Raw genomic sequence first — 19,041 nt, forward strand, 5'->3', positions numbered from 1 at the left:
TAGATATTTGGGGGGGGGTGGGCAGAAGGGAGGGGGTGGAAGTGGGAATAAAAACATATTCTTTACCTTTGTTTGCATGACTCAAAGCACTTTATAAATGTGCTTTTGGGTCCATGCTTTTCAAACTGAGAGAATTAACAAAGCTCAAAGGCCCAAAGTAACTTCTCAAAAGCAACTTGGCCCAAGGAGATCAGTGAGAGGTAAATGCATTCTTATCACCCTATTTTCAGCATCTTCACAAGGGGTGGTTCTTTTCTTGTACCACGATTTTCTTGGGTCACCCTCATCAGCCTGGAAATCAACGTTTTCATTCAAGGTAAGGTAACAGCAAGTTATGCAGGTAATTAGAAGGCCCATAAGAGAGAGAAATGGGGGGTGGGGGAAATTAGCATAGAGAATCAAAAGAAATTTGTTTGGATCACTACCCCTTTGTATCCTTCCAATGCACCTGAGCTTTCAAAGATCACATGAAACAAAATTAGTGGCACTTTGAAATCAACTATTGGATCATCTTATCACCAGAAAAAGGAATCTAGTCAGAAAGGCATTCATCATAAATCATTTCTTATATTTATCTTAGTATTGAAGTGCCCACTTTTCTTCTTAAATTTCAGGTGTATAAAATGTTTTTACTTTATGTACATCACACATCTCTTCTTGCCTTAAACTATCGAAGACCTCTGATATCCTTGGGATGTGTCCGAAGACCTTTAACAATTTCCCAAATTCAGAAAACCCTTAAATCGTGTGATTTAAACCAATTCCCCATAGAACTTGTATTTGATTCATTTATCAAATGAAGTCATTATCAAATTCAAGTTCTCAATTTCTAAATACGTAAACATTCTATCGATCATGCAAAGTCCATCTTCTCCTTAATCTACTTTTTCTTTAGTCCCACTGCCAAAGCACTAAAGAAACCAATTTTCACCCTTATTTTTACCACATTGTTTGCTTGTTATCACATCACAAAGCTCCTTTAAAATGTGGATACTAAGAAGTGAGACCCACTCCCCACCTAAGTCATCTGCTCTTCTACTAAGGTCTCAGTCTTAAATTCTTAAGGCTTAAGTCTTAAGGCTAAGTTCATGCCTTAGCACAAATTATTAATTACAACATGTCACAAACCATCAAGATCTCATTTCAAGAGTCAATACTGTAAATGTAATGCATATTGAATATGAAAGGCCATCTGACACTTGTCCCTCATTCCTTTCTCCATGACTTTGCTTTTGACCCCTGGAGGAGCTCTGTCATGGTGCCATGGCTGGAGCCTTAAAAGCTGGGACAAATGACAGGATGCAGCAACAGTAAAGAATAACTACTTTTCACATCCATGATGTTTTCAATTATTCAAAGTACTTTCCTATCCTTTGTATCATCTTATACTCAACATGACACTCTGAGATACATAGAACAGTTTCATCATGTTTCAGTTAGGTGAACTGTCACGTGTGGCTATGAAGGAGAGAAGAGGGAAGGAAAGAGGAGAATTGGCATCTGGGGGAACACCTATTATATAATGGTTTTTATCCTTGGTACTTTATCCCACAAGCAAGTTATTTATAATTTGTTAGTTTCTCCTTATGTAATAGAATCTACCTTATGGACTAGTTGAGTGGCTCTGTTGTTAAGCATCTGCCTTCATCTCAGGTCATGATCCCAGGGTCCTGGGATCAAGCCCCACATCGGGGCCCCTGCTCTGTGAGAAGCCTCCTTCTCCCTCTCCCAATCTCCCTGCTGATGTTTCCTGTTCTCGCTATTTCTCTGTATGAGAAATAAATAAATAAAATCTTTTGAAAAAAAAAATGTATAAAGAATGCAATTCAGGGCATCTGGATGGCTCAGTCCCTTAAGTGTCTACCTTAGGCTCAAGGTCATGATCCCAGGTCCTGGAATCCAGTGTGCAAGGGTTTCTGGCTGAGCAGGGAGCCTGCTTCTCCCTCTCCCTCTGCCCCTCCCCACAGCTTGTGTGCACACACTCGCTCTCGCTCTCTCTCTCTCTCTCGCACACAGCCTCTCCCCCAAATAAACAAAATCTTAAAAAAAAAAAAAAGTAATACAATGTGTGTCCATGAGAACATTTCAATGAATTTTGGCTCTTATTTTTGTTTACAAGCATAAATAATTTATAATAATCCTATTCAGTGCTATTAATACTAGGAATGCTAAATAACACTACCTAATTACAGTAATAACTATCATTTGCTGAGTACTTATGTACCAAGTGCTAAGCATTTCACCCACATTTTCTCATGTAATCTTCACAAATAAACTGAGGGAAAGATTTAAACTCAACTTCACAAATGAGTTAAACTTACACTCAGAATAGAAATTTACCAGAATCATCAAGGGAGATAAAGGCCTGAGCTAGGATTCAAACTCATAACCATTTAGCTCATGGTTTAATGATCTTTATTTGATTGTTTTTTGAATATTTTATTTTCTTCCCCAGTATGACCTAGGCACTTTTAAAATCAATTTTAAGATCATCACATTGCTGAGCATGATGAATTAGAAAATTTGACTAAGATTAAAATACTGACTTGATAAAGGAGACATTTATTTTCACCAAGTTCATCTGTCAAAGGAGCTAAATGAACTAGATTAATCCGTAAGATCCCTATAACATTCAGTCATTCTACAAGCTCTTCTGCCTCAGGCTGGGAGAGAAAGCATAAAGCATATGGCCTCCAGAATTGTGAGGAGACGCATTTTTGTTGGTTAGACCGCCCAGTCTGTGGTACTTTGTTATGGACGCCTGAGCAAACTAGCGTGGGAGGCACCAGTTAGGCTGAGGTCTACAGGTCTGTGCCAGGTCTAAGAATAATCCATAAACAATATTCTTCCCCTGATTCCTGATCGAGTACTTATCGATACAAAAACACACAAACATACATATAGACAGTCTGATGCACAGCCAGTGGGAGGACACATCAGAAAATTCCGGTTTTAACCCCATCTGTCTCAGAACCTCCCTGGGAGTGCACAGTGATTGAAAACAAGGTCCTCAGTATGAGACAAATGTGGGTTCCAATAGGGCTTCTCCTGGGGTTAGTTGTGTGACTTGGGGACAATTACCTAACCACTCAGAATCTCAGTTTCTCAATCCCCTAAAAAGTGATGCTTCCTATCTTCCAGGGTTGTTACTTACAAGGATAATTTAAATAAAAGGGGTAAGTGAAATTATATAAAGAAAGAGCGAAGAACTAATTATATCTGGCCTATACTATGTGATTAGTAAATGGTAATAGTTGTTATCAGGTTGAACTATATGAAATGGCTGTTATTTGATTATTCTTTATCTAAATAGCAATTCATGTAGTTCAGCCTAATATAATGTCACATAGAGACAGAAGAGCACAATAGTTAACAATACAAGTTCTGGAACCAGGATGTGTGGGCTGGAGTCCTGCCTCTGTCACTCACTAGCAAGTCACAGAACTTCCCTAATGCAGTTGCTCAGGTGAAAAATTAAAAATATCTACTCTGGGGGCACCTAGGTGGCTCAGTCAGTTAAGCATGGTCAGGTCATGATCTCAGGGTCTTGGGATGGAGCCCCAAGTCAAGTTGGTCTCCCTGCTCAGCAAGGAGTCTGATTCTCCCTCTGTTCCCTCCCCACCATTGCTCATGTTCTCTCTCTTAAATAAATAAATGGCTTTAAAAAAAAAAATCTACTCCACAGGATGAATGGAAAATCTTAAGCAAATTAGTCCACACAAAGCCTATTTACTAGACAGTCCTCAATGAATATAACCTACTATTGATGTTATTAATATTATTAATAACAAAATGAAGTAAGTAGATTTGAAATTCTCTAAAATTAATTCTACCTTCTAATTCTATGCTATTTTGGCTGGTATTGATAAAAGACAATTATGCAGTGGACATTCAGCTATATATAATAAAGAGGTTAAACACTGAGTGCTGTTAAGTCCAAAAAATATTATGGAATCAGAAATAATTTAAATAAAAATAAGTCTCATAAAAAATTCCTTGATAATTTGTCTGAAACAAATCTAAAACAACTATAATGCTGAAAATTATGTTATCTTGGGAGTAAATTATCTTAACTTCTTAAATCGCTAAACATCTTTAAGTATCATTTCCCATAAGATGGAAAGCTAGTGGTCTACACAGTGTGGAGTTTAATTTGTTTATGTGTATGTGCGTAGAGTTGTTCATCATAACAGACTAACTGTTGGACTGAGGATCAATAGACCAGAATCGTGACCAAGCCACTCATTCAGTGGGTGATGGTGAGCAAATGACTTCAACTTCATCTTTCTGTTTGGAAAAATGAGGAAGAAGTCTATGTAAAGATACCAAAGCTTAATTCCAAGTCTAAAATCCTGAGTCTCCAATACTGTAAAAGGATTAAGACTATAATGATTGCATCAAGGGTAAAAGTAAGTCCTCTCACCCGCCAATAAACAGGAAGTAAAGTATTTTCAGATAGCAGAATGCTAAGAATAAAAACAAACAACAACAAAAAATCACCCATTCAGTTAAAAAATATCCCCTGAATTGAAACACACTGCATGCTTAGGCAAATCTAGCTGCTTTTATATTTTATGCAATAAATGAAAAGAATTAATGATCAAGCCTTTTCTAAAACTCATAGATGGTATATATTCCTTCTCAGCAGAAGTAAAGCTGCTTGGGTCAGCTATGAAACCAATACTGATTTAAAATCCTAGGTGCATTTGCACAGTCTAATCTCTGACCTTAACAAATTCACAGGACATCAGATTTCTGTCTCCAAAAATTGTTAATTATGATATAACTTCTAGGACTTTTGAGAGGGTAAATTAGTTAATATTTCTTAATCACTTAAAGGATAATAATTAACCAAAGATAGATCATCACTCTGAGACTAGAAAAAATCTCAATGTTCCCAGCTTTTTTCCAACTAACACAGGTATCTCAATAAAAGTCTTTAAAAAAGAAAAAAAAAGATCTTCATGATGGTGCAGTAGATCTAAAATAATTGTTGGGGGGGAGGTTCTGGCTGGCTCAGTTGGTAGCACATGAGACTCTTGATCTCGGGGTTGTAAATTCAAGCCCCACATTTGGTGTAGAGATTACTTAAAAATAAAATCCTTAAAAAAATAATAATAATTGTGAGACAAAGCAAAAAAAATTAAACATCTCATCATGGCACCATGAGAATAACTAGGTTGAAACTGAATGTTCCATATACAAACATTAGTTTGGGAGGAAAAAGATAGTAAAACCAAAACACATTGAATCTGGTCTATAAAACACATTCTCTTCTCAAAGTAAGATGTTCTTATCAATTAAATTATATCTGTTAATTATTAAAACATCAGAAATACAACTCAGAAATAGATGAACTTCAGTATGAGGGCTTCTATCCATAATATATTGAGTTAAACTGCCCAATATTTCAAAAAATTTAGGGAAGAAATCCATATTTCTCAGGGTCAGTGACAACATGTTAGGACTTTCTAGTAAAGTGCAAGCAACTGCATCTTCCATTCCTTGAAAACAAATAAATCAAAAATAGATTTTATCTTAAAAAATCAAAGTACTCGGGCGCCTGGGTGGCTCAGTGGGTTAAGCCGCTGCCTTCGGCTCAGGTCATGATCCCAGAGTCCTGGGATCGAGTCCCGCATCGGGCCCTCTGCTCAGCAGGGAGCCTGCTTCCCCCCCCCCCCGCCTGCCTCTCTGCCTGCTTGTGATTTCTCTCTCTGTCAAACAAATAAATAAAATCTTTAAAAAAAAAAAAATCAAAGTACTCCTTTATTTAAAATTTTGTTATGGGAAGGTAGAGGAGGTTATTCCTTGGTTAGTTTATGTGTAAGTGTGTTTGTTTTGGCTTCCCTCAAAAGAACTTTTTTTTCTTCTTCTTAGCTTAATTTTAAGATTCCAAAACTCACAGCATGTCATAATTAAACATCTCCTAGGAAGTGCACAGTCTGATTAGCACATTAACTCAGGCATAAACCAGCCGTGACCAGGCTGCCTCCAGGTCTGGGTCAGACCAGTTTGGGAGAGAACAGTCCTGATGAAAACTCCTACGAAGACACATTAACCTCAATGTTACTTTATCTTCCATCAGTTAAGATCTTCTTTTCTCAGTCAGTTTTTACGTGACTTTTTTAAACCATTAATCCTGGACGGAGAACAAACCACTAGCATCCCATAAATATAAATAAATATAGATGTAAAAAATAAAGCCACTAGTTCTGAGCATTAAATAAGTTTACCTTCACTCTCAAAGGTCCCCACCACAGATGATTAGGGAGAAGTCAGAGATATTCTTAAGGTGACCCACAAATAAAAAGGGCCCATGACTTCCCATCCGATATCAATTCCAGTTTTGGAGAGGGAGAGTAAGAACACTACCAATATCCCTATGTTTTTTTTTATTGGGCTGGTTGGTGGCCAGCTGTTTGCTGTAAAACAAAATGGTAAGTGTGTATGACCATGGGAGTAGGAATATCTTCTCCCACAGTCTATGCTTACGCTGTCCAAAATGGTGACCACTAGTCACACACAGCTATTAGGCATCTGAAATGTGCCTAGGCCCACCAAGACACTGAATTTTTAGGTTTAGAGTTTTTTTTTTTAATTTAAAACTTAAAGCGAATAGTTCTTTGTGTTATTAGAAAATTTTTAAATACGTTTGGAACAGCTTAGGTATGTCAATTCACTTTTTTATTTGTAAAATTTTATGAAACCTAGACACAAGTCAAGTACTTCTGATGAAAATCTGGTGACTGAATTATGATGTGCACAAGTATAAAATACATTTAGGCAACAGCCTAAAATACCTCATTGATATTTTTAAAAATATTGACTACATGTTGAATACTTCAATCCAATACAATAGTTTAGATAGATCACTTTAAATAAAATACATTATTACACTTAATGCCACTGGAGTTTTAACTTTTTTAACGTGCTACAGAAAAAATTTGAATTGCATGACTCATTACATTTCCGTTGGGCAGCACTGATGGTGAGTAATAGTAACCAGTAGCCTAACTACCAGAGATGGGCCAGTGAAGTGTTTTGAAAATCTGTGTAGCATGAGGAAAGGCAAAAAGGTCAGACAGGACTGCAATCACATCCCAGGTCGGATGCTGAACAAGTCATCAGCTTCCTCAGCCTACTTCTTCCCATGTGTAAAATGGGAAGAATGGTTTCCTGGCTTAAACCAAATATTTGTAGATTTGTTAATACATAGTTGGTTTCCAGTAGAAAGCAGAGATTTCCAACTACTAAGAATTAACTGCTTGTCAATATCTATGCCTTCTTGCAAATGGGCTATATTCTGTAGACCCTTCCCTCCCCTCATACTTCTATGACTGTTACTGTAACCTTACTTTTAAAGATGAATACTGGCAATCTTTATACTCAATACTATTATCAAAATAATCAGCAACTGGAGGAACTCCTTCGATTTGTGTTTTAAAGTGGTAGTAATTTCATCTCCAGGAATACCATCATTATTTTTAGGAATCTAAAATTCACCTTCAAGAGACTTATGGGAGAACCTGGGTGGCAGAGTCAGTTAAGCATCCGACTTGGTTTTGGCTTAGGTTGTGATTTCAAGGTCATAAGATCGAGCCCTACCTGAGGCTCTGGGCTGAATGGAGAATCTGCTTGAAATTCTCTCTCTCTCTCCTTCTACCCCTTCCACTCGTGCTCTCTTTCTTTCTCCCTCTCTCGAAAATAAATTAATATTTTTAAAAAAGAGAGACATCTGTAATATCAGAACACTTATTATGTTCCTTTCAGTCTTTCTAAAATTCATCACAGTGGGACCTTGTCCTCATGAGGGTAGGCTCTAAAATGCACTAAGGCAGTAAGTTAATAATAAGGAAGTATCAGTATTACACATGTAAAAGATGGGAGTCAGAAGTATTTATTTTAAGATTAATTATATCCCATTGTTATACTCTATTTTCTTTGCCACTTGAAAGATGCCTGCCAATTCTTACACTATATAAGGTAATACCATAATCATCAAAAGATTAAGAATAATAAGCCTAGGACAAATAAAATTAAGTCCTCCTTCATAAAACAAATAGTAAAACCATAGATAGAGTTCATTTTTCACTAAAAATATAGACTGAAAACATTCCAAAATGATTTAGATAAATTAATGCTGAGAAAAATATCATATAGGTAACTACTGAAAACTGAGAAGTTTGGAAGTCATCTTTCATTTTTCAGGAGAATGACAAGGAGAAAAACCATTCCTTTCCTCCCCACAGTGACTTTTCACACAGTGTTGACTTCTGACAGGATGGCCTAAGGGTCAACTCACTTTGATCATTCTTAGGTTTCTATAAAAACTAATTTACAATGAACCCTCTCTTCTTCTATCTGTTTGTTGCACTTTATACTCACAGTTTTCAATTTAGGCCTTTTATCATTTTTTCCTTGGCCTCACCATTGAATCTCCCTAACCTGTCTTATTATTCAAACAAAAGCACTAGAATGTGATGGTGAGAAAAAAAATAATAATAATTTTTTTTAATTAGTTGGGTTATATGTGTGTTTATGTGTATACCCTTCATCATATCTGACTTGTCACCAAAATAAATTTGATGTTGTCACACAGAATCTAAGCTCATAAAAATTAACTTGCTTGTTTCCAAAATAATTAATTTTAAGTAAGTTATTATTTTAGCTTAAACTATATCATAGAGATGAAATCCAAAGTTCATTTCTGGCTTCAAGTTGCCTCTTCTTAAATTGTATATTAATACAAATATCTCCTTTAAAAAATTTGTCATTTTTGACAAGAAAATTTGCCATCATAACCCTTTTGAGTTTTCTCCAAGTTATTCATATAGTTACATAAAAGGTCAGATACTGCCTACTGAAAAATCCTGTGTTCACTAATTCATACCTAAGGGGACTTACAAGGGGGAAAAAAAATTTAAAAGGTCAGAGATCTTCATATATTTATTAGAGAAAATTTTTCTTAACTTGCTTATTCAATTTTAAGTATTTATTGTTCGATTTTCCACTAGATTATAAGAAACTTGTGGGCAGGAACAAGGGCTCCCTTTCCGTGTGCCCATTTGAAAAGCATGGGTTTCATGACAGTTTGATAGATGGTTAAATGGAAAGGTGGTTAAATGAGAAAGAGAAAGAAATGTTCAGATTTAAGAGTTACCAAGAAAATGAGGAGCACCTGGACGGCTCAGCTGGTTGAGCACCCAACTCTTGATTTCAGCTCAGGTCATGATCTCAGCATTGTGAGATCAAGCTGGATATTGGGCTTACACTCAGCACAGAGTCTGCTTGAGATTCTCTTCCCTTCTCCTCTGCCCCTCCCCCAGTGTGTGCTCTCTCTCTCTCTTGCTTGCTCTAAAATAATAAATAATTTTTAACAGTTACCAATAAAATAAGTTTCATCTTTGAGAATATTTTTCTTAACCCATTAGTTAAAAATACAGGTGTTGGATGGCGATAACGTGTCGATGTAGGTTCATCAGCTGTAACTTATGTATCATACTGGTAGGGGATGTTGATAATGGGGGAGGCTATGTATGTGTGTGGGTAGGGGAACATAGGGGAAATCCCTGTACCTTACTGCCAATCTTACTGTGAACTCTAAATAGCTCTAAAAAAATAAGCTCTTTTAAAAAATCGGTGTTAAGGGCGCCTGGGTGGCTCAGTGGGTTAAGCCGCTGCCTTCGGCTCAGGTCATGATCTCAGGGTCCTAGGATCGAGTCCCGCATCGGGCTCTCTGCTCAGCAGGGAGCCTGTTTCCTCCTCTCTCTCTCTCTGCCTGCCTCTCTACCTACTTGTGATCTCTCTCTGTCAAATAAATAAATAAAATCTTTAAAAAAAAAATCGGTGTTAAACTTCGAAAATATCAATTGTGTGACCGAAAGATAATGAAAAATAGTACTTTACTGTATAAAATAAAACATCAGTTAATTAAATCTCAATTGATGGCAGTCTTAGTTAGCATGTGCCAAGCACTACTCTCCGAGCTGAAGTCTGAAGATAAATAAGATCCGTAAATGTAAAGTAGGAAATGCAAAGCTGGTTCCACTAAATTCACGTGAACTAATCCTAATTTTAAAACATCATTAAACCACAGAAAAGAAAACAATGCATCTCCTATTTAGAATGTGTTCTCTTCCCCAATGAAAGGGAATGACAAAAATTTTTTTTCAGATGCTCTAAAATTTTTCAATACACTTTATTCTTCTTGCTTGTTGCTTGAAAATGCTGACTCTTAATATAAAGTGAGATGTCCTCAAGGCCTCTGTCTTCTGTTAAGGAGTCAAGTAGGAACGGAAAGAATGAGATCAGAAACGCCATGGACCAGAGAAAAGGAAAAATATCAACATGAGATAAATCAGAACAAAGTTCTGCACAATATCATTCTCATATTAGACCAGAACCCTGGAACCATAATCAACCAGTAACCTAGGGTAAGAAGCTAAGAAACGGCTAGAAATGAATAGCTGCCTCAGACACATACTTTGTGAGAAATGGCAGTAAAAGGAAACAGTGCAGAAATCCTCTGGATAAGCTTATGCGCAAGCTGAAGTCTTCATTAGTGAAAACTAAAAGCCTACCATTGGTGGGTCCTGCTGGAGAAGCAGATCCTTCAAGGCATTTGGCAGCTGACAAGAAGCTGCAACTTCTCTCAGGCACTACTAGCCTGTTCTGACAGGTTCATTCCCTTCATTTTAGCATAGAATCTTTGGGTCTTGAAAGAGTCAGTCCTTTTAACCTACATGAGTGTAAATGATGCATCAAGAAAACGGGACGACTTCAGAGAAGGACAAGCCTTTCTGAAGCGAACAACCAGGGTTTCTTTAATAAATGGAAGAACTGACCAAGCCTGGTAGCAGTGTCCGCCTACCTTAAACCCATTCTACCAGGTTACCCAAGTCCCACTTACCCCTAACATCTGGTGGAGGTAGTGATACTCTGGCCCTTGGTTATACAGCAGGAAGGTTTTCCAGAAAAGCAAGACATTCAAGGAGAGCCAGATAAACTATATCACAGAGAAAGAGAAAACAAATTTAAAAATAAACATTACTTGATGAATGGAAACCTTAAGTACATTCGTTGGACTCAATACTTTCAGAGGAAGCTGGGTTAGTAATTGCAGAAAGCATTTTCAATTAACCAGCAGGCTGAAAACAAAGCTGAAAAGAGCAAAGCAAATCTTAACTCAGTTTCTGCACTTGAGATGAAGCATTTGGATTGCAAAGAAGTCTCCCAAATGATCGGCAGACATCCTCTGCAGTACAAAATGAGCCTAAGAAATCGGTGACATCACCTCGTCCGGAGAATTGCATGTTGTTAAAAATGCAACACCGAACAGAAGCAATCTGGGGAAAGAGTAAAGCGGGGGAAGATGTTTAAAGGGTTAAGAAAAAGTTGTGTTCACTAAAAGTGATCTCTTCTCCCTTCCTCCACATCCGCTCTCCCATCAGTGTGCAGAAAAGTTCCCATGCCTTTGGAGCCGGGATGCGATTGGGAGGTGGGGGGGGGGGTAGGTGGTGGTATTATCTCCAGGTATTAACAGCGGAAAGTTTTGTTAGTTGAGAACGTTTGAATTAGAGGCGAAACTTCTTCCAGCTTCCCACCCGCGCACGCTCAGAGAATGAATCAAAGTTGCTGCACGAGAGACAAAACGCAGGGAGAGCCTTGCCCGCCATCCTACCAGGCAGAGGTGTTTAACCCCTTCGTTGGCCAGCCAGTTCCTCCAAGACACAGCCATGCCGCCGGCCCCGCCGCGCTGCGCTCTCCGCCGGCCGGCCCGAGAAGGAGCGGCGGCGGCCGGGGCAGCGGTTACAGTGGTGCGGCCTGCGAGGGGGGAGCGGGCGGGGACCGAGGGTCAAAGACTGAGTGGAAGCCCGGAGCCCGGCGCCGAGCCAGCCCGGGCGGGGTCTGCGTCCCGGAGCCGGGTCTTCCGGGCGCCGCGGCTACGGCCCGCGCGGGGTCTGCGCTGCGCCGTCGGCGGCCCCGGCCCGGCGCTCGGAGCGCGCGCTCCCGGTCCCCGCCGCCCGGGGGCGCGAGCCAGCCCCGCCGCGCCCGCCCCTTTGTCTGCGGGCGAGCCTGTTGTTGTGGCTGCTGCGGTTCAGGGTGTCCGGCTGGGGACCGGGGGCGGCCCCCGCGCAGCCTCAGCCCCGCCGGCGCGGCTCGCAGAGACCCACAAAGATGCGGAGAATGCTACCCGTACCCTAGGTGGGGAAGCCCGCCGTACCCTAGGTGGGGAAGCCCGCCGCACCCTCGTACACTCGCGCACACCTAGCTCTTTGGCACGGGTCGTTTTCGCCAAAAAAGTTCCACTCAAGGAGCCTCCGTACGGAAATTCGAGCCGGAAATAACCTCCTGTGCACAAGTGTCAGCCTTCTCCCGCCCACCCTCTGCGACTCATCCCACCCCCAAGGAGCGCCTCCTCACAACCCCATACCTAAAGCTTCCCTCTACCTCCCCCTTCTCAGTCCCTCACCCCCACCCCACCCCACATTCAGGCAGAGCTTTGAAGAAAACTCTGAATAAAAAGACCCAGCGGTTTCATGGTTAAAGCTGACGTAATTCTCAGGGGGCTTTAGGGAAGCTCAGATTCACTCTGTTTGGAAATGTGCGTTTTATTACCCAGTATCAGAATTTGTTTAGTAATAGGAATCCTCTGGAACTTGCCCCAGAGGCCTGGGGAGAGGTGAGAATAGTATGGGTGGACACGGGCTACCTATCCTACACTGCAAATTATCAGTATCAGGAAGGGGGGGAGGGTATTTATATAGAAGAATGTCTGATGCAAAGTAAGTGTTCAACAAAAGTTTATGAAATCAGGAATTTCCCAAGCTTTAACAACTAACAAGTGGCAGGAAAGGTAAACCACTAGGAGCCTAATCTCATGGCTTTCAAGCTTTTTTTTTTTTTTTTAAACAAAATCCATTTTACAACACATGCCATAATGTGTAATTAAAACTATAATATCATAAAATCTTTACTTACTACAGCAAGGTACTTACCGCAATTAATTTGATGGACCGATGAATGACAGCAACCCTCCGTTCAAAACTTGAATTAATCCATATTAAGTGTGGTTTACATTTCATGCAGTTCACTCTCTAGTAGTTGTCATTTCTCTCTAATAGAAGACTTTTCTGTTTCATGCATGATCAAATCCTGAAAACTGCTTTAAATCTTTCGGGAGTTAGGAAGTATATTATTTATAAATAACACCTTTTCTTTGTATTTCCGATGTGATGCTTAGAGAACCCAAAAAAGACCACCCAGAGAACCCAGGGAGAGTCACCCCTGGGGAAGGTCAAATTCTGGGACACCCTGGTACTCCTCAAATTACACCCTTGAGTAACCATCTGAGAGCCATAAGTTCAATAGATGGGAGGTAAAAAGAGTCCAGCAAAATGGTTTGGTTCTTGCCACAAGTTGAAAGGAATGAAGCAACGAAAAAATAGTAAAACAAAAGACACTTTTTCTTGACTTAATTGACCTAGTTCTTTTTTTTCCAGTTTTATTAAGAAATTATTGACACACATCACAGTTATAGCATACAGCATCATGGTTTGATTCACATGTACTGTGAAATGATTACCACAATAGGATCAACCAACATCGATCTTCTCATATGGATACAATAAAAAGGAAAAAAAAAAATTTCTGGGGATGAGAACTCTTAGGATTTTCTTTCTTAACTCCTATATACCACACAGCAGTATTAGCTACGGTCAACAAGTTGTACTATATCTCTAGTATTTATCTTATCACTGGAAGTTTGTACCTCCAATACACCCCTCCTCCCATCCTCTATCTCTGGTAACCACAAGTTTGAGCTCTTCTTCTAGGAGTTGTTTTCTTTGTTTTTGTTTTTGTGGGAGTTCTGTATTCCATCGATAAGTGAGATCATACAGTATTTGCTTTTCTCTGTCTGCCTTACTTCATGTAGCATAATGTCCTCAAGTTCCATCCTCATTGCCACAAATAGGAGTATTTCTTCGATTTTAAGGCTGACTAATATTCTATCAATACACAGATATGTTGTTTCCATTTCTTGGCTAGTGTAAATAATGTTGCTATGAACATGGAGGTACAGGTATCTTTTCCAGTTACTGTTTTCATTTTCTTTGGGTGTATTTCCAAAAGTGGAAATGTTGGATTATATAGTTGTCCTGTCTTTAATTTTTTTGAGGATCCTCTATACTTCTTCCATTTTTGCCACACCAATTTACAATCCCACTAACAGTGCACAAAGATTCCCTTTTCTCCAAATTCATGCCTTTTCTTGTCTTTTGTTGATGACCATTCTAATAGGTATGAGATGATATTTTGTTGTGATTTTAATTCGCATGTCCCTAATGACAAGTGATGTTGAACATCTTTTCATATACCTGCTGTTCTTTTATGTATCTTCTTTGGAGAAGGATCTATTCAGGCCCTTTGCCCATTTTTTTAATCACCTAGGGTTTTTGTTTGTTTTGGTTTTGTTTTTGTTTTTTGCTATTGAGTTGTACGAGTTCTTTATATATTTTTTATATTAACCCCTTTTCAGATGGATGTTTTGCAAATATTTGTTCCTACTCTATAGATTGTCTTTTCACCTTGTTGATAGTCAAATACATTTTTTTTTAAATTTCAGCTACTTCTAGGGAAAAAAGAAAGACAAAAAGAATGGATCTAGCTCTTACTATGATATATCTAATATATCTACTACTTGTCAGCCACTGTTCTTGGTACTTCATACTTAAAATCTCACTTAATTCACTTTCTAGCTCTCCCAGTGAATGTCAGTGCCCTTACTTCAGAGAGAGAGAAACTGAAACTGAAAGAGATTAAACTCACCAGAGAGGGTGGATGAAATGGGCAGATGTTGGTTAAAGGCTACGAACTTCCACTTATATGATGAATAAGTTCTGGAGATGGAATATACAGCATAATGATTATAATTAATGATATTGTTATATAAACTTGTAAGTGCTGAAGAGTGTAGATCTTAAATGTTCTCACCACAAAAAAAGAAAGGGTAACTGTGTGAGGTGAGGGAGCGGCTAGCTAAGTGTAATGATAATCGTGTCACAACAGATAAATATCAAATCAACATACTCAACAGCAAATGAGCATAATCAACACTTTAAGCTTACACAGTGCTATATGTCATTCTATCTCAATAAAGCTGGAAAATGTTAACTAGAAGAATAAGAACATTACAATAAAGACTTAAAAAATCAAAAAGGAGAGGAACTTGCTTCAGATGGTGAAACGGATTTGCTTTCAATGCCAACAACCCATAATCAGACACTTTTGTGAAACCCTTTTGTAGAATGATAGAATGCTATACAAATGTTGATTATTACATTGATCCCTATTTGCTTGCAGGAGTTCTGTAAAAGCGGGCCAGGATCTGACTGTGTATGTTGCCTTAAGAGGAAACAATAATGCAAGCTATCCTCAGGGGGCATAGCTATTTCCAGGAACTACTATAGCATAGTTATTTACAGGAACTGTCATTAATGAGGTTCTTTTCAATATCATTTTCTCCAGGCCAGATGGGTTAGTGCAAGGAGTTACGGTCTTTACCAACACAGCAAAGCCTGTTCTTGAAAAGAATGAGGTGAGTCCTGCTGCTAGATCAGTATCCACAAAATCATAATGAAAGAAACAAATTACATTCTTCACAGGGGAAAAAAAAAATCAAATGACAACAAAACCTTTGATCTTGGTTTAAATAATAGGAAAATAGTACTGGCCACCCTATGCTGATTATAACCTGGTTGGCAGTTAGAGATGTTTTTGATCTGTTATCTATTACTTAATAAACACTGCCTAAGGTAGACAGCATCCTTCAGAATATGAAACCCTTAGAAAAGAAAATTAATCAAAGTTTTCCCCTTTGGTCTGCTTCAGTTCAGAGGCATGCCTTTGCCATTAAGCTTTTTCTAGCTCCCCTCTCCTGCGTGCTCATACACACACATCCTGTAGTCCATGCACTCTTCAATGTGTTCACAATACTCTGTGCACATGATCATTACAGCATTTTCCACATATTAATGTCATTGTATGTGTGTGTGTCTAACTCCCCTCATTAACCTCCTCAAAGATGAGTATCCTGTCTTAGTCAGTTTTTATTCCAGGGCTTAGGACAAAGATGAAAACATATCAGGAGTGGGGCACCTGGGGGCTCAGTCAGTTAAGCATCTACCTTGGGCTCAGGTCATGATCCCGGGGTCCTAGGATGGAGCCGGTATTGGGCTCCCTGCTCAGGGGGGACCCCGCTTCTTCCTCTCCCCACTCCTGCGCCGTGCGCTCTCTCCTCTCTCTCTCTCGTCATCTCTTTTTCTCTCAAATAAATAAATAAAATCTTAAAAATAAAAAATACCAGATACTTACAGAGTAAATACTAGTGAAGTATATTATCCTTGTTTCTGTGTTCCCTCAAAGCCTGAAATCAGACCATTAGTTCAAAATCAAGGTATCAACAGGACCAAACCCCCTCCTGAGATTCTCAGGGAGGATGTGTTCCTTGGCTTTTCCCCACATCCTGGTGGCTCCTGCCACACCCTGCCTTGTGGCTGCCTCCTTCCACTCTCTACCTCCACAGTCACTTCTCCTCTGCTGTCAGTGCATATGCTCACTAACTCCCTGCCTCTCTATTCTGAGTGACACCTGTGATGGTATTTAGAGTCTGTCCCCACCCCCACAGGTCCCCATGTCAAGGTCCTTAACTGAAGTCACATCTATAAAACTCTTGCACCCCCCTTCTAAATAAAGTAACATTTACAGGTTCCCAGGATTAGAACCCAATATATTTGGGTGGTCAGTTTTCACCCTGCCACCCTACCAAAATTAACTTATTTGGTATTAATTTTACTTCTCTGGTTGACTATGCCAGACGTGGAGTAGGGTTTTTGAGGAAATTCATCTTAAGAAATAAAAGTTGAAGGATGCTTGAGGGGCTGCGGTTAAGCATCTGCCTTCAGCTCAGGTCATGATCCCGGGGTCCTGGAATTGAGTCTTGCATCAGGTTCCTTGCTCAGAGGGGAGCTTGCTTCTCTCTCTGCCTCTGCCTGCCTCTGCCTGCCGCTCCCCCTGCTTGTGCCATCTCTCTCTCTGACAGAAAGGAAAAAAAGGGAAGGGAAGGGAAGGGAAAAAGAAAGAAAGGTATCAAAAAGTCAGATACCAAGTACCTTGTGACTTGATTGGATTTACTATTTTTCTTTTCCCTTATCTGATTATCAGAAATGATAAGCATTAAACTCAAGATGAAAAGAGACTGTGTGTTTTTCTTACTAACAGCAAACAGGAATGTAGGAAAACCATACTAGGATGGGGTGTTACTGGCTGAATAGACAGAGAATCCTAGAGGTGTAACTGACATGAAAGAGAAAGCAAACCACATTGTAAGCTTTATTTTCAAAAAAAAAAAAAAAAAAAAAAAGGATCTTTGAGGGCATAAGAACCTCTCCAGCTTCTTCAATATTTCTCAAAGAACTGACCTAGCCGTGCCAGTGCAGAGTGGACATTCCAAACTAACTGAATCAGATGATGGTCTACACTTGTTTTTGTGTAGAAATGAAAATGAGTCAACTGTCTGAAACTTGTCCCCAGACTTGTGAATTTCTCACTGGTTTCTTGAGGGGCTCTTCCTTGCCACAGGTCTCAGAGACATGGTTTCATTGAATAAAACTGAATGATAATAAATTTTTGTTTGGAATTGCCCTACATACAACGCTTTTCCAAACTTCTGGAATTCACAGACCAACAAAATTTCAAACAGAAAAAAAATAAATAAAACCAACACAGACTATCTTAATTTTGCTACATAGAAGGACTTCTAAAATGAAAAATACACAAAAATACCATAGACGGCCATTTCATTAAAGAAAATTCTTTTCTACCAAAAAAAATAATTGTAAGAAATTTTTAATACCTTCAACTTCCACAGAAACTCATTATAGTCTTTCTCTCCCCACCCCTCCTCTCTGTCGTCATTATTTTTCATTATTTGAGCCTCAAATCTCACCTATAAAATGGGTGGAGACATTCTTGTCTTCACCCTCATTTTATACCTGAGGGAATTGAGGCACAGGAACAGTAACTAGCGTGCTCTAGGTCACTCTTTCAGGTTTCTGGACCCAGTTCCAAGGTGTGTGGAGAGTGGGAAGGAGGGGAGTTTCTCCACACTAACTAACAATTCTCTGAATATCAGCGGCATGTCCTGCAATTCCACTCAATTCTGACAATATTCAGAGAGTGTCAGATTCCACAGGTAAAGGACTCAGTCCTATAAGACTGTCCCACTCTGTCCCCTAGTGTGGTCTCACTCCAGGTTGTTACCTGTACTTTGGACCAACTAGCTATAGACCAGAGGTTCCCACCACCTCTTCCTCAGATTCAATTAACTAGCTAAAGCTGCTCAAAGAACTCAGAGAAACATTTTATGTACTAGATCTAGTGGTGATCTAGTACATAAATAATTATTATAAAATGATATAACTCAGAAAAGGCGGATAGAAGGGATGCATAGGGCAAGGTGTGGGGGAAAGGTCCAGAGCTCCCATGCCCTCTCCAGACACGACACTTTGCTAGCATCCCACATGCTCACCAATCCAGAAACTCTAAACTCTGTCCTTTTGAGTTTTTACACGCCTCATTACATATGCATGCTTGATTGACCCAGTCACCATGATTGGCTACTGGTGATCCATTCAACCTCTAGCCCCTCTCCCCCACTCCTCCCAGCAGGGGAGGAGGGAGCTGGGAGGAGAGTCCAATGTTCCAGTCACATGGTTCCTCGGGCAACCAGCCCTCATCCTGGGGTACTTTCCAAAAGTCACCTTGTTAATTTAAAAAAAGACAACTTTATCTCTCTCATCCATCTCTTAGAAAATCCCAAGAGTTCTAGAGGTTCTGTGCCAGAAATGAGAACAAAGACCAAATATATACTTCTTAGCGTAAATCACAATAGCACAATCATCAAGGCAGAAAGTAGTAGGTTCACAGCAAGCCAGTACCCCTGTTCCTTCCTCCACTCTATGTTGGCACGTCTGAGATCTG

At 39.5% G+C, this 19,041-nt stretch overlaps 1 protein-coding gene across 3 annotated transcripts in view; it reads right to left on the reverse strand.

The window, feature by feature from the left end:
* The window catches only part of NOX4 (NADPH oxidase 4), a 169,353-nt gene extending 157,013 nt beyond the window's left edge, over window positions 1–12,340 (reverse strand). Inside the window, exons 1-3 of one of the 3 annotated variants that reach the window (XM_045071523.1) lie at window positions 12,268–12,340; window positions 11,681–11,823; window positions 10,910–11,005 (exon numbers count right to left, since the gene is read on the reverse strand). In XM_045071523.1, coding sequence (XP_044927458.1) covers window positions 10,910–11,005; window positions 11,681–11,737 — 153 coding nt within the window. In that variant the 5' untranslated portion in view covers window positions 11,738–11,823; window positions 12,268–12,340. Of the gene's footprint in view, window positions 1–10,909; window positions 11,006–11,680; window positions 12,004–12,223 lie in introns of those variants that run through there. The other 2 variants (XM_045071521.1, XM_004763564.3) reach the window with 2 other exon arrangements.
* Window positions 12,341–19,041: the final 6,701 nt, after the last annotated feature.

This window comes from Mustela putorius, unplaced genomic scaffold (genome assembly GCF_011764305.1).
Source record: "Mustela putorius furo isolate JIRA1106 unplaced genomic scaffold, ASM1176430v1.1 tig00003987_pilon_pilon_pilon, whole genome shotgun sequence".
Taxonomy (NCBI): Eukaryota; Metazoa; Chordata; class Mammalia; order Carnivora; family Mustelidae; genus Mustela; species Mustela putorius.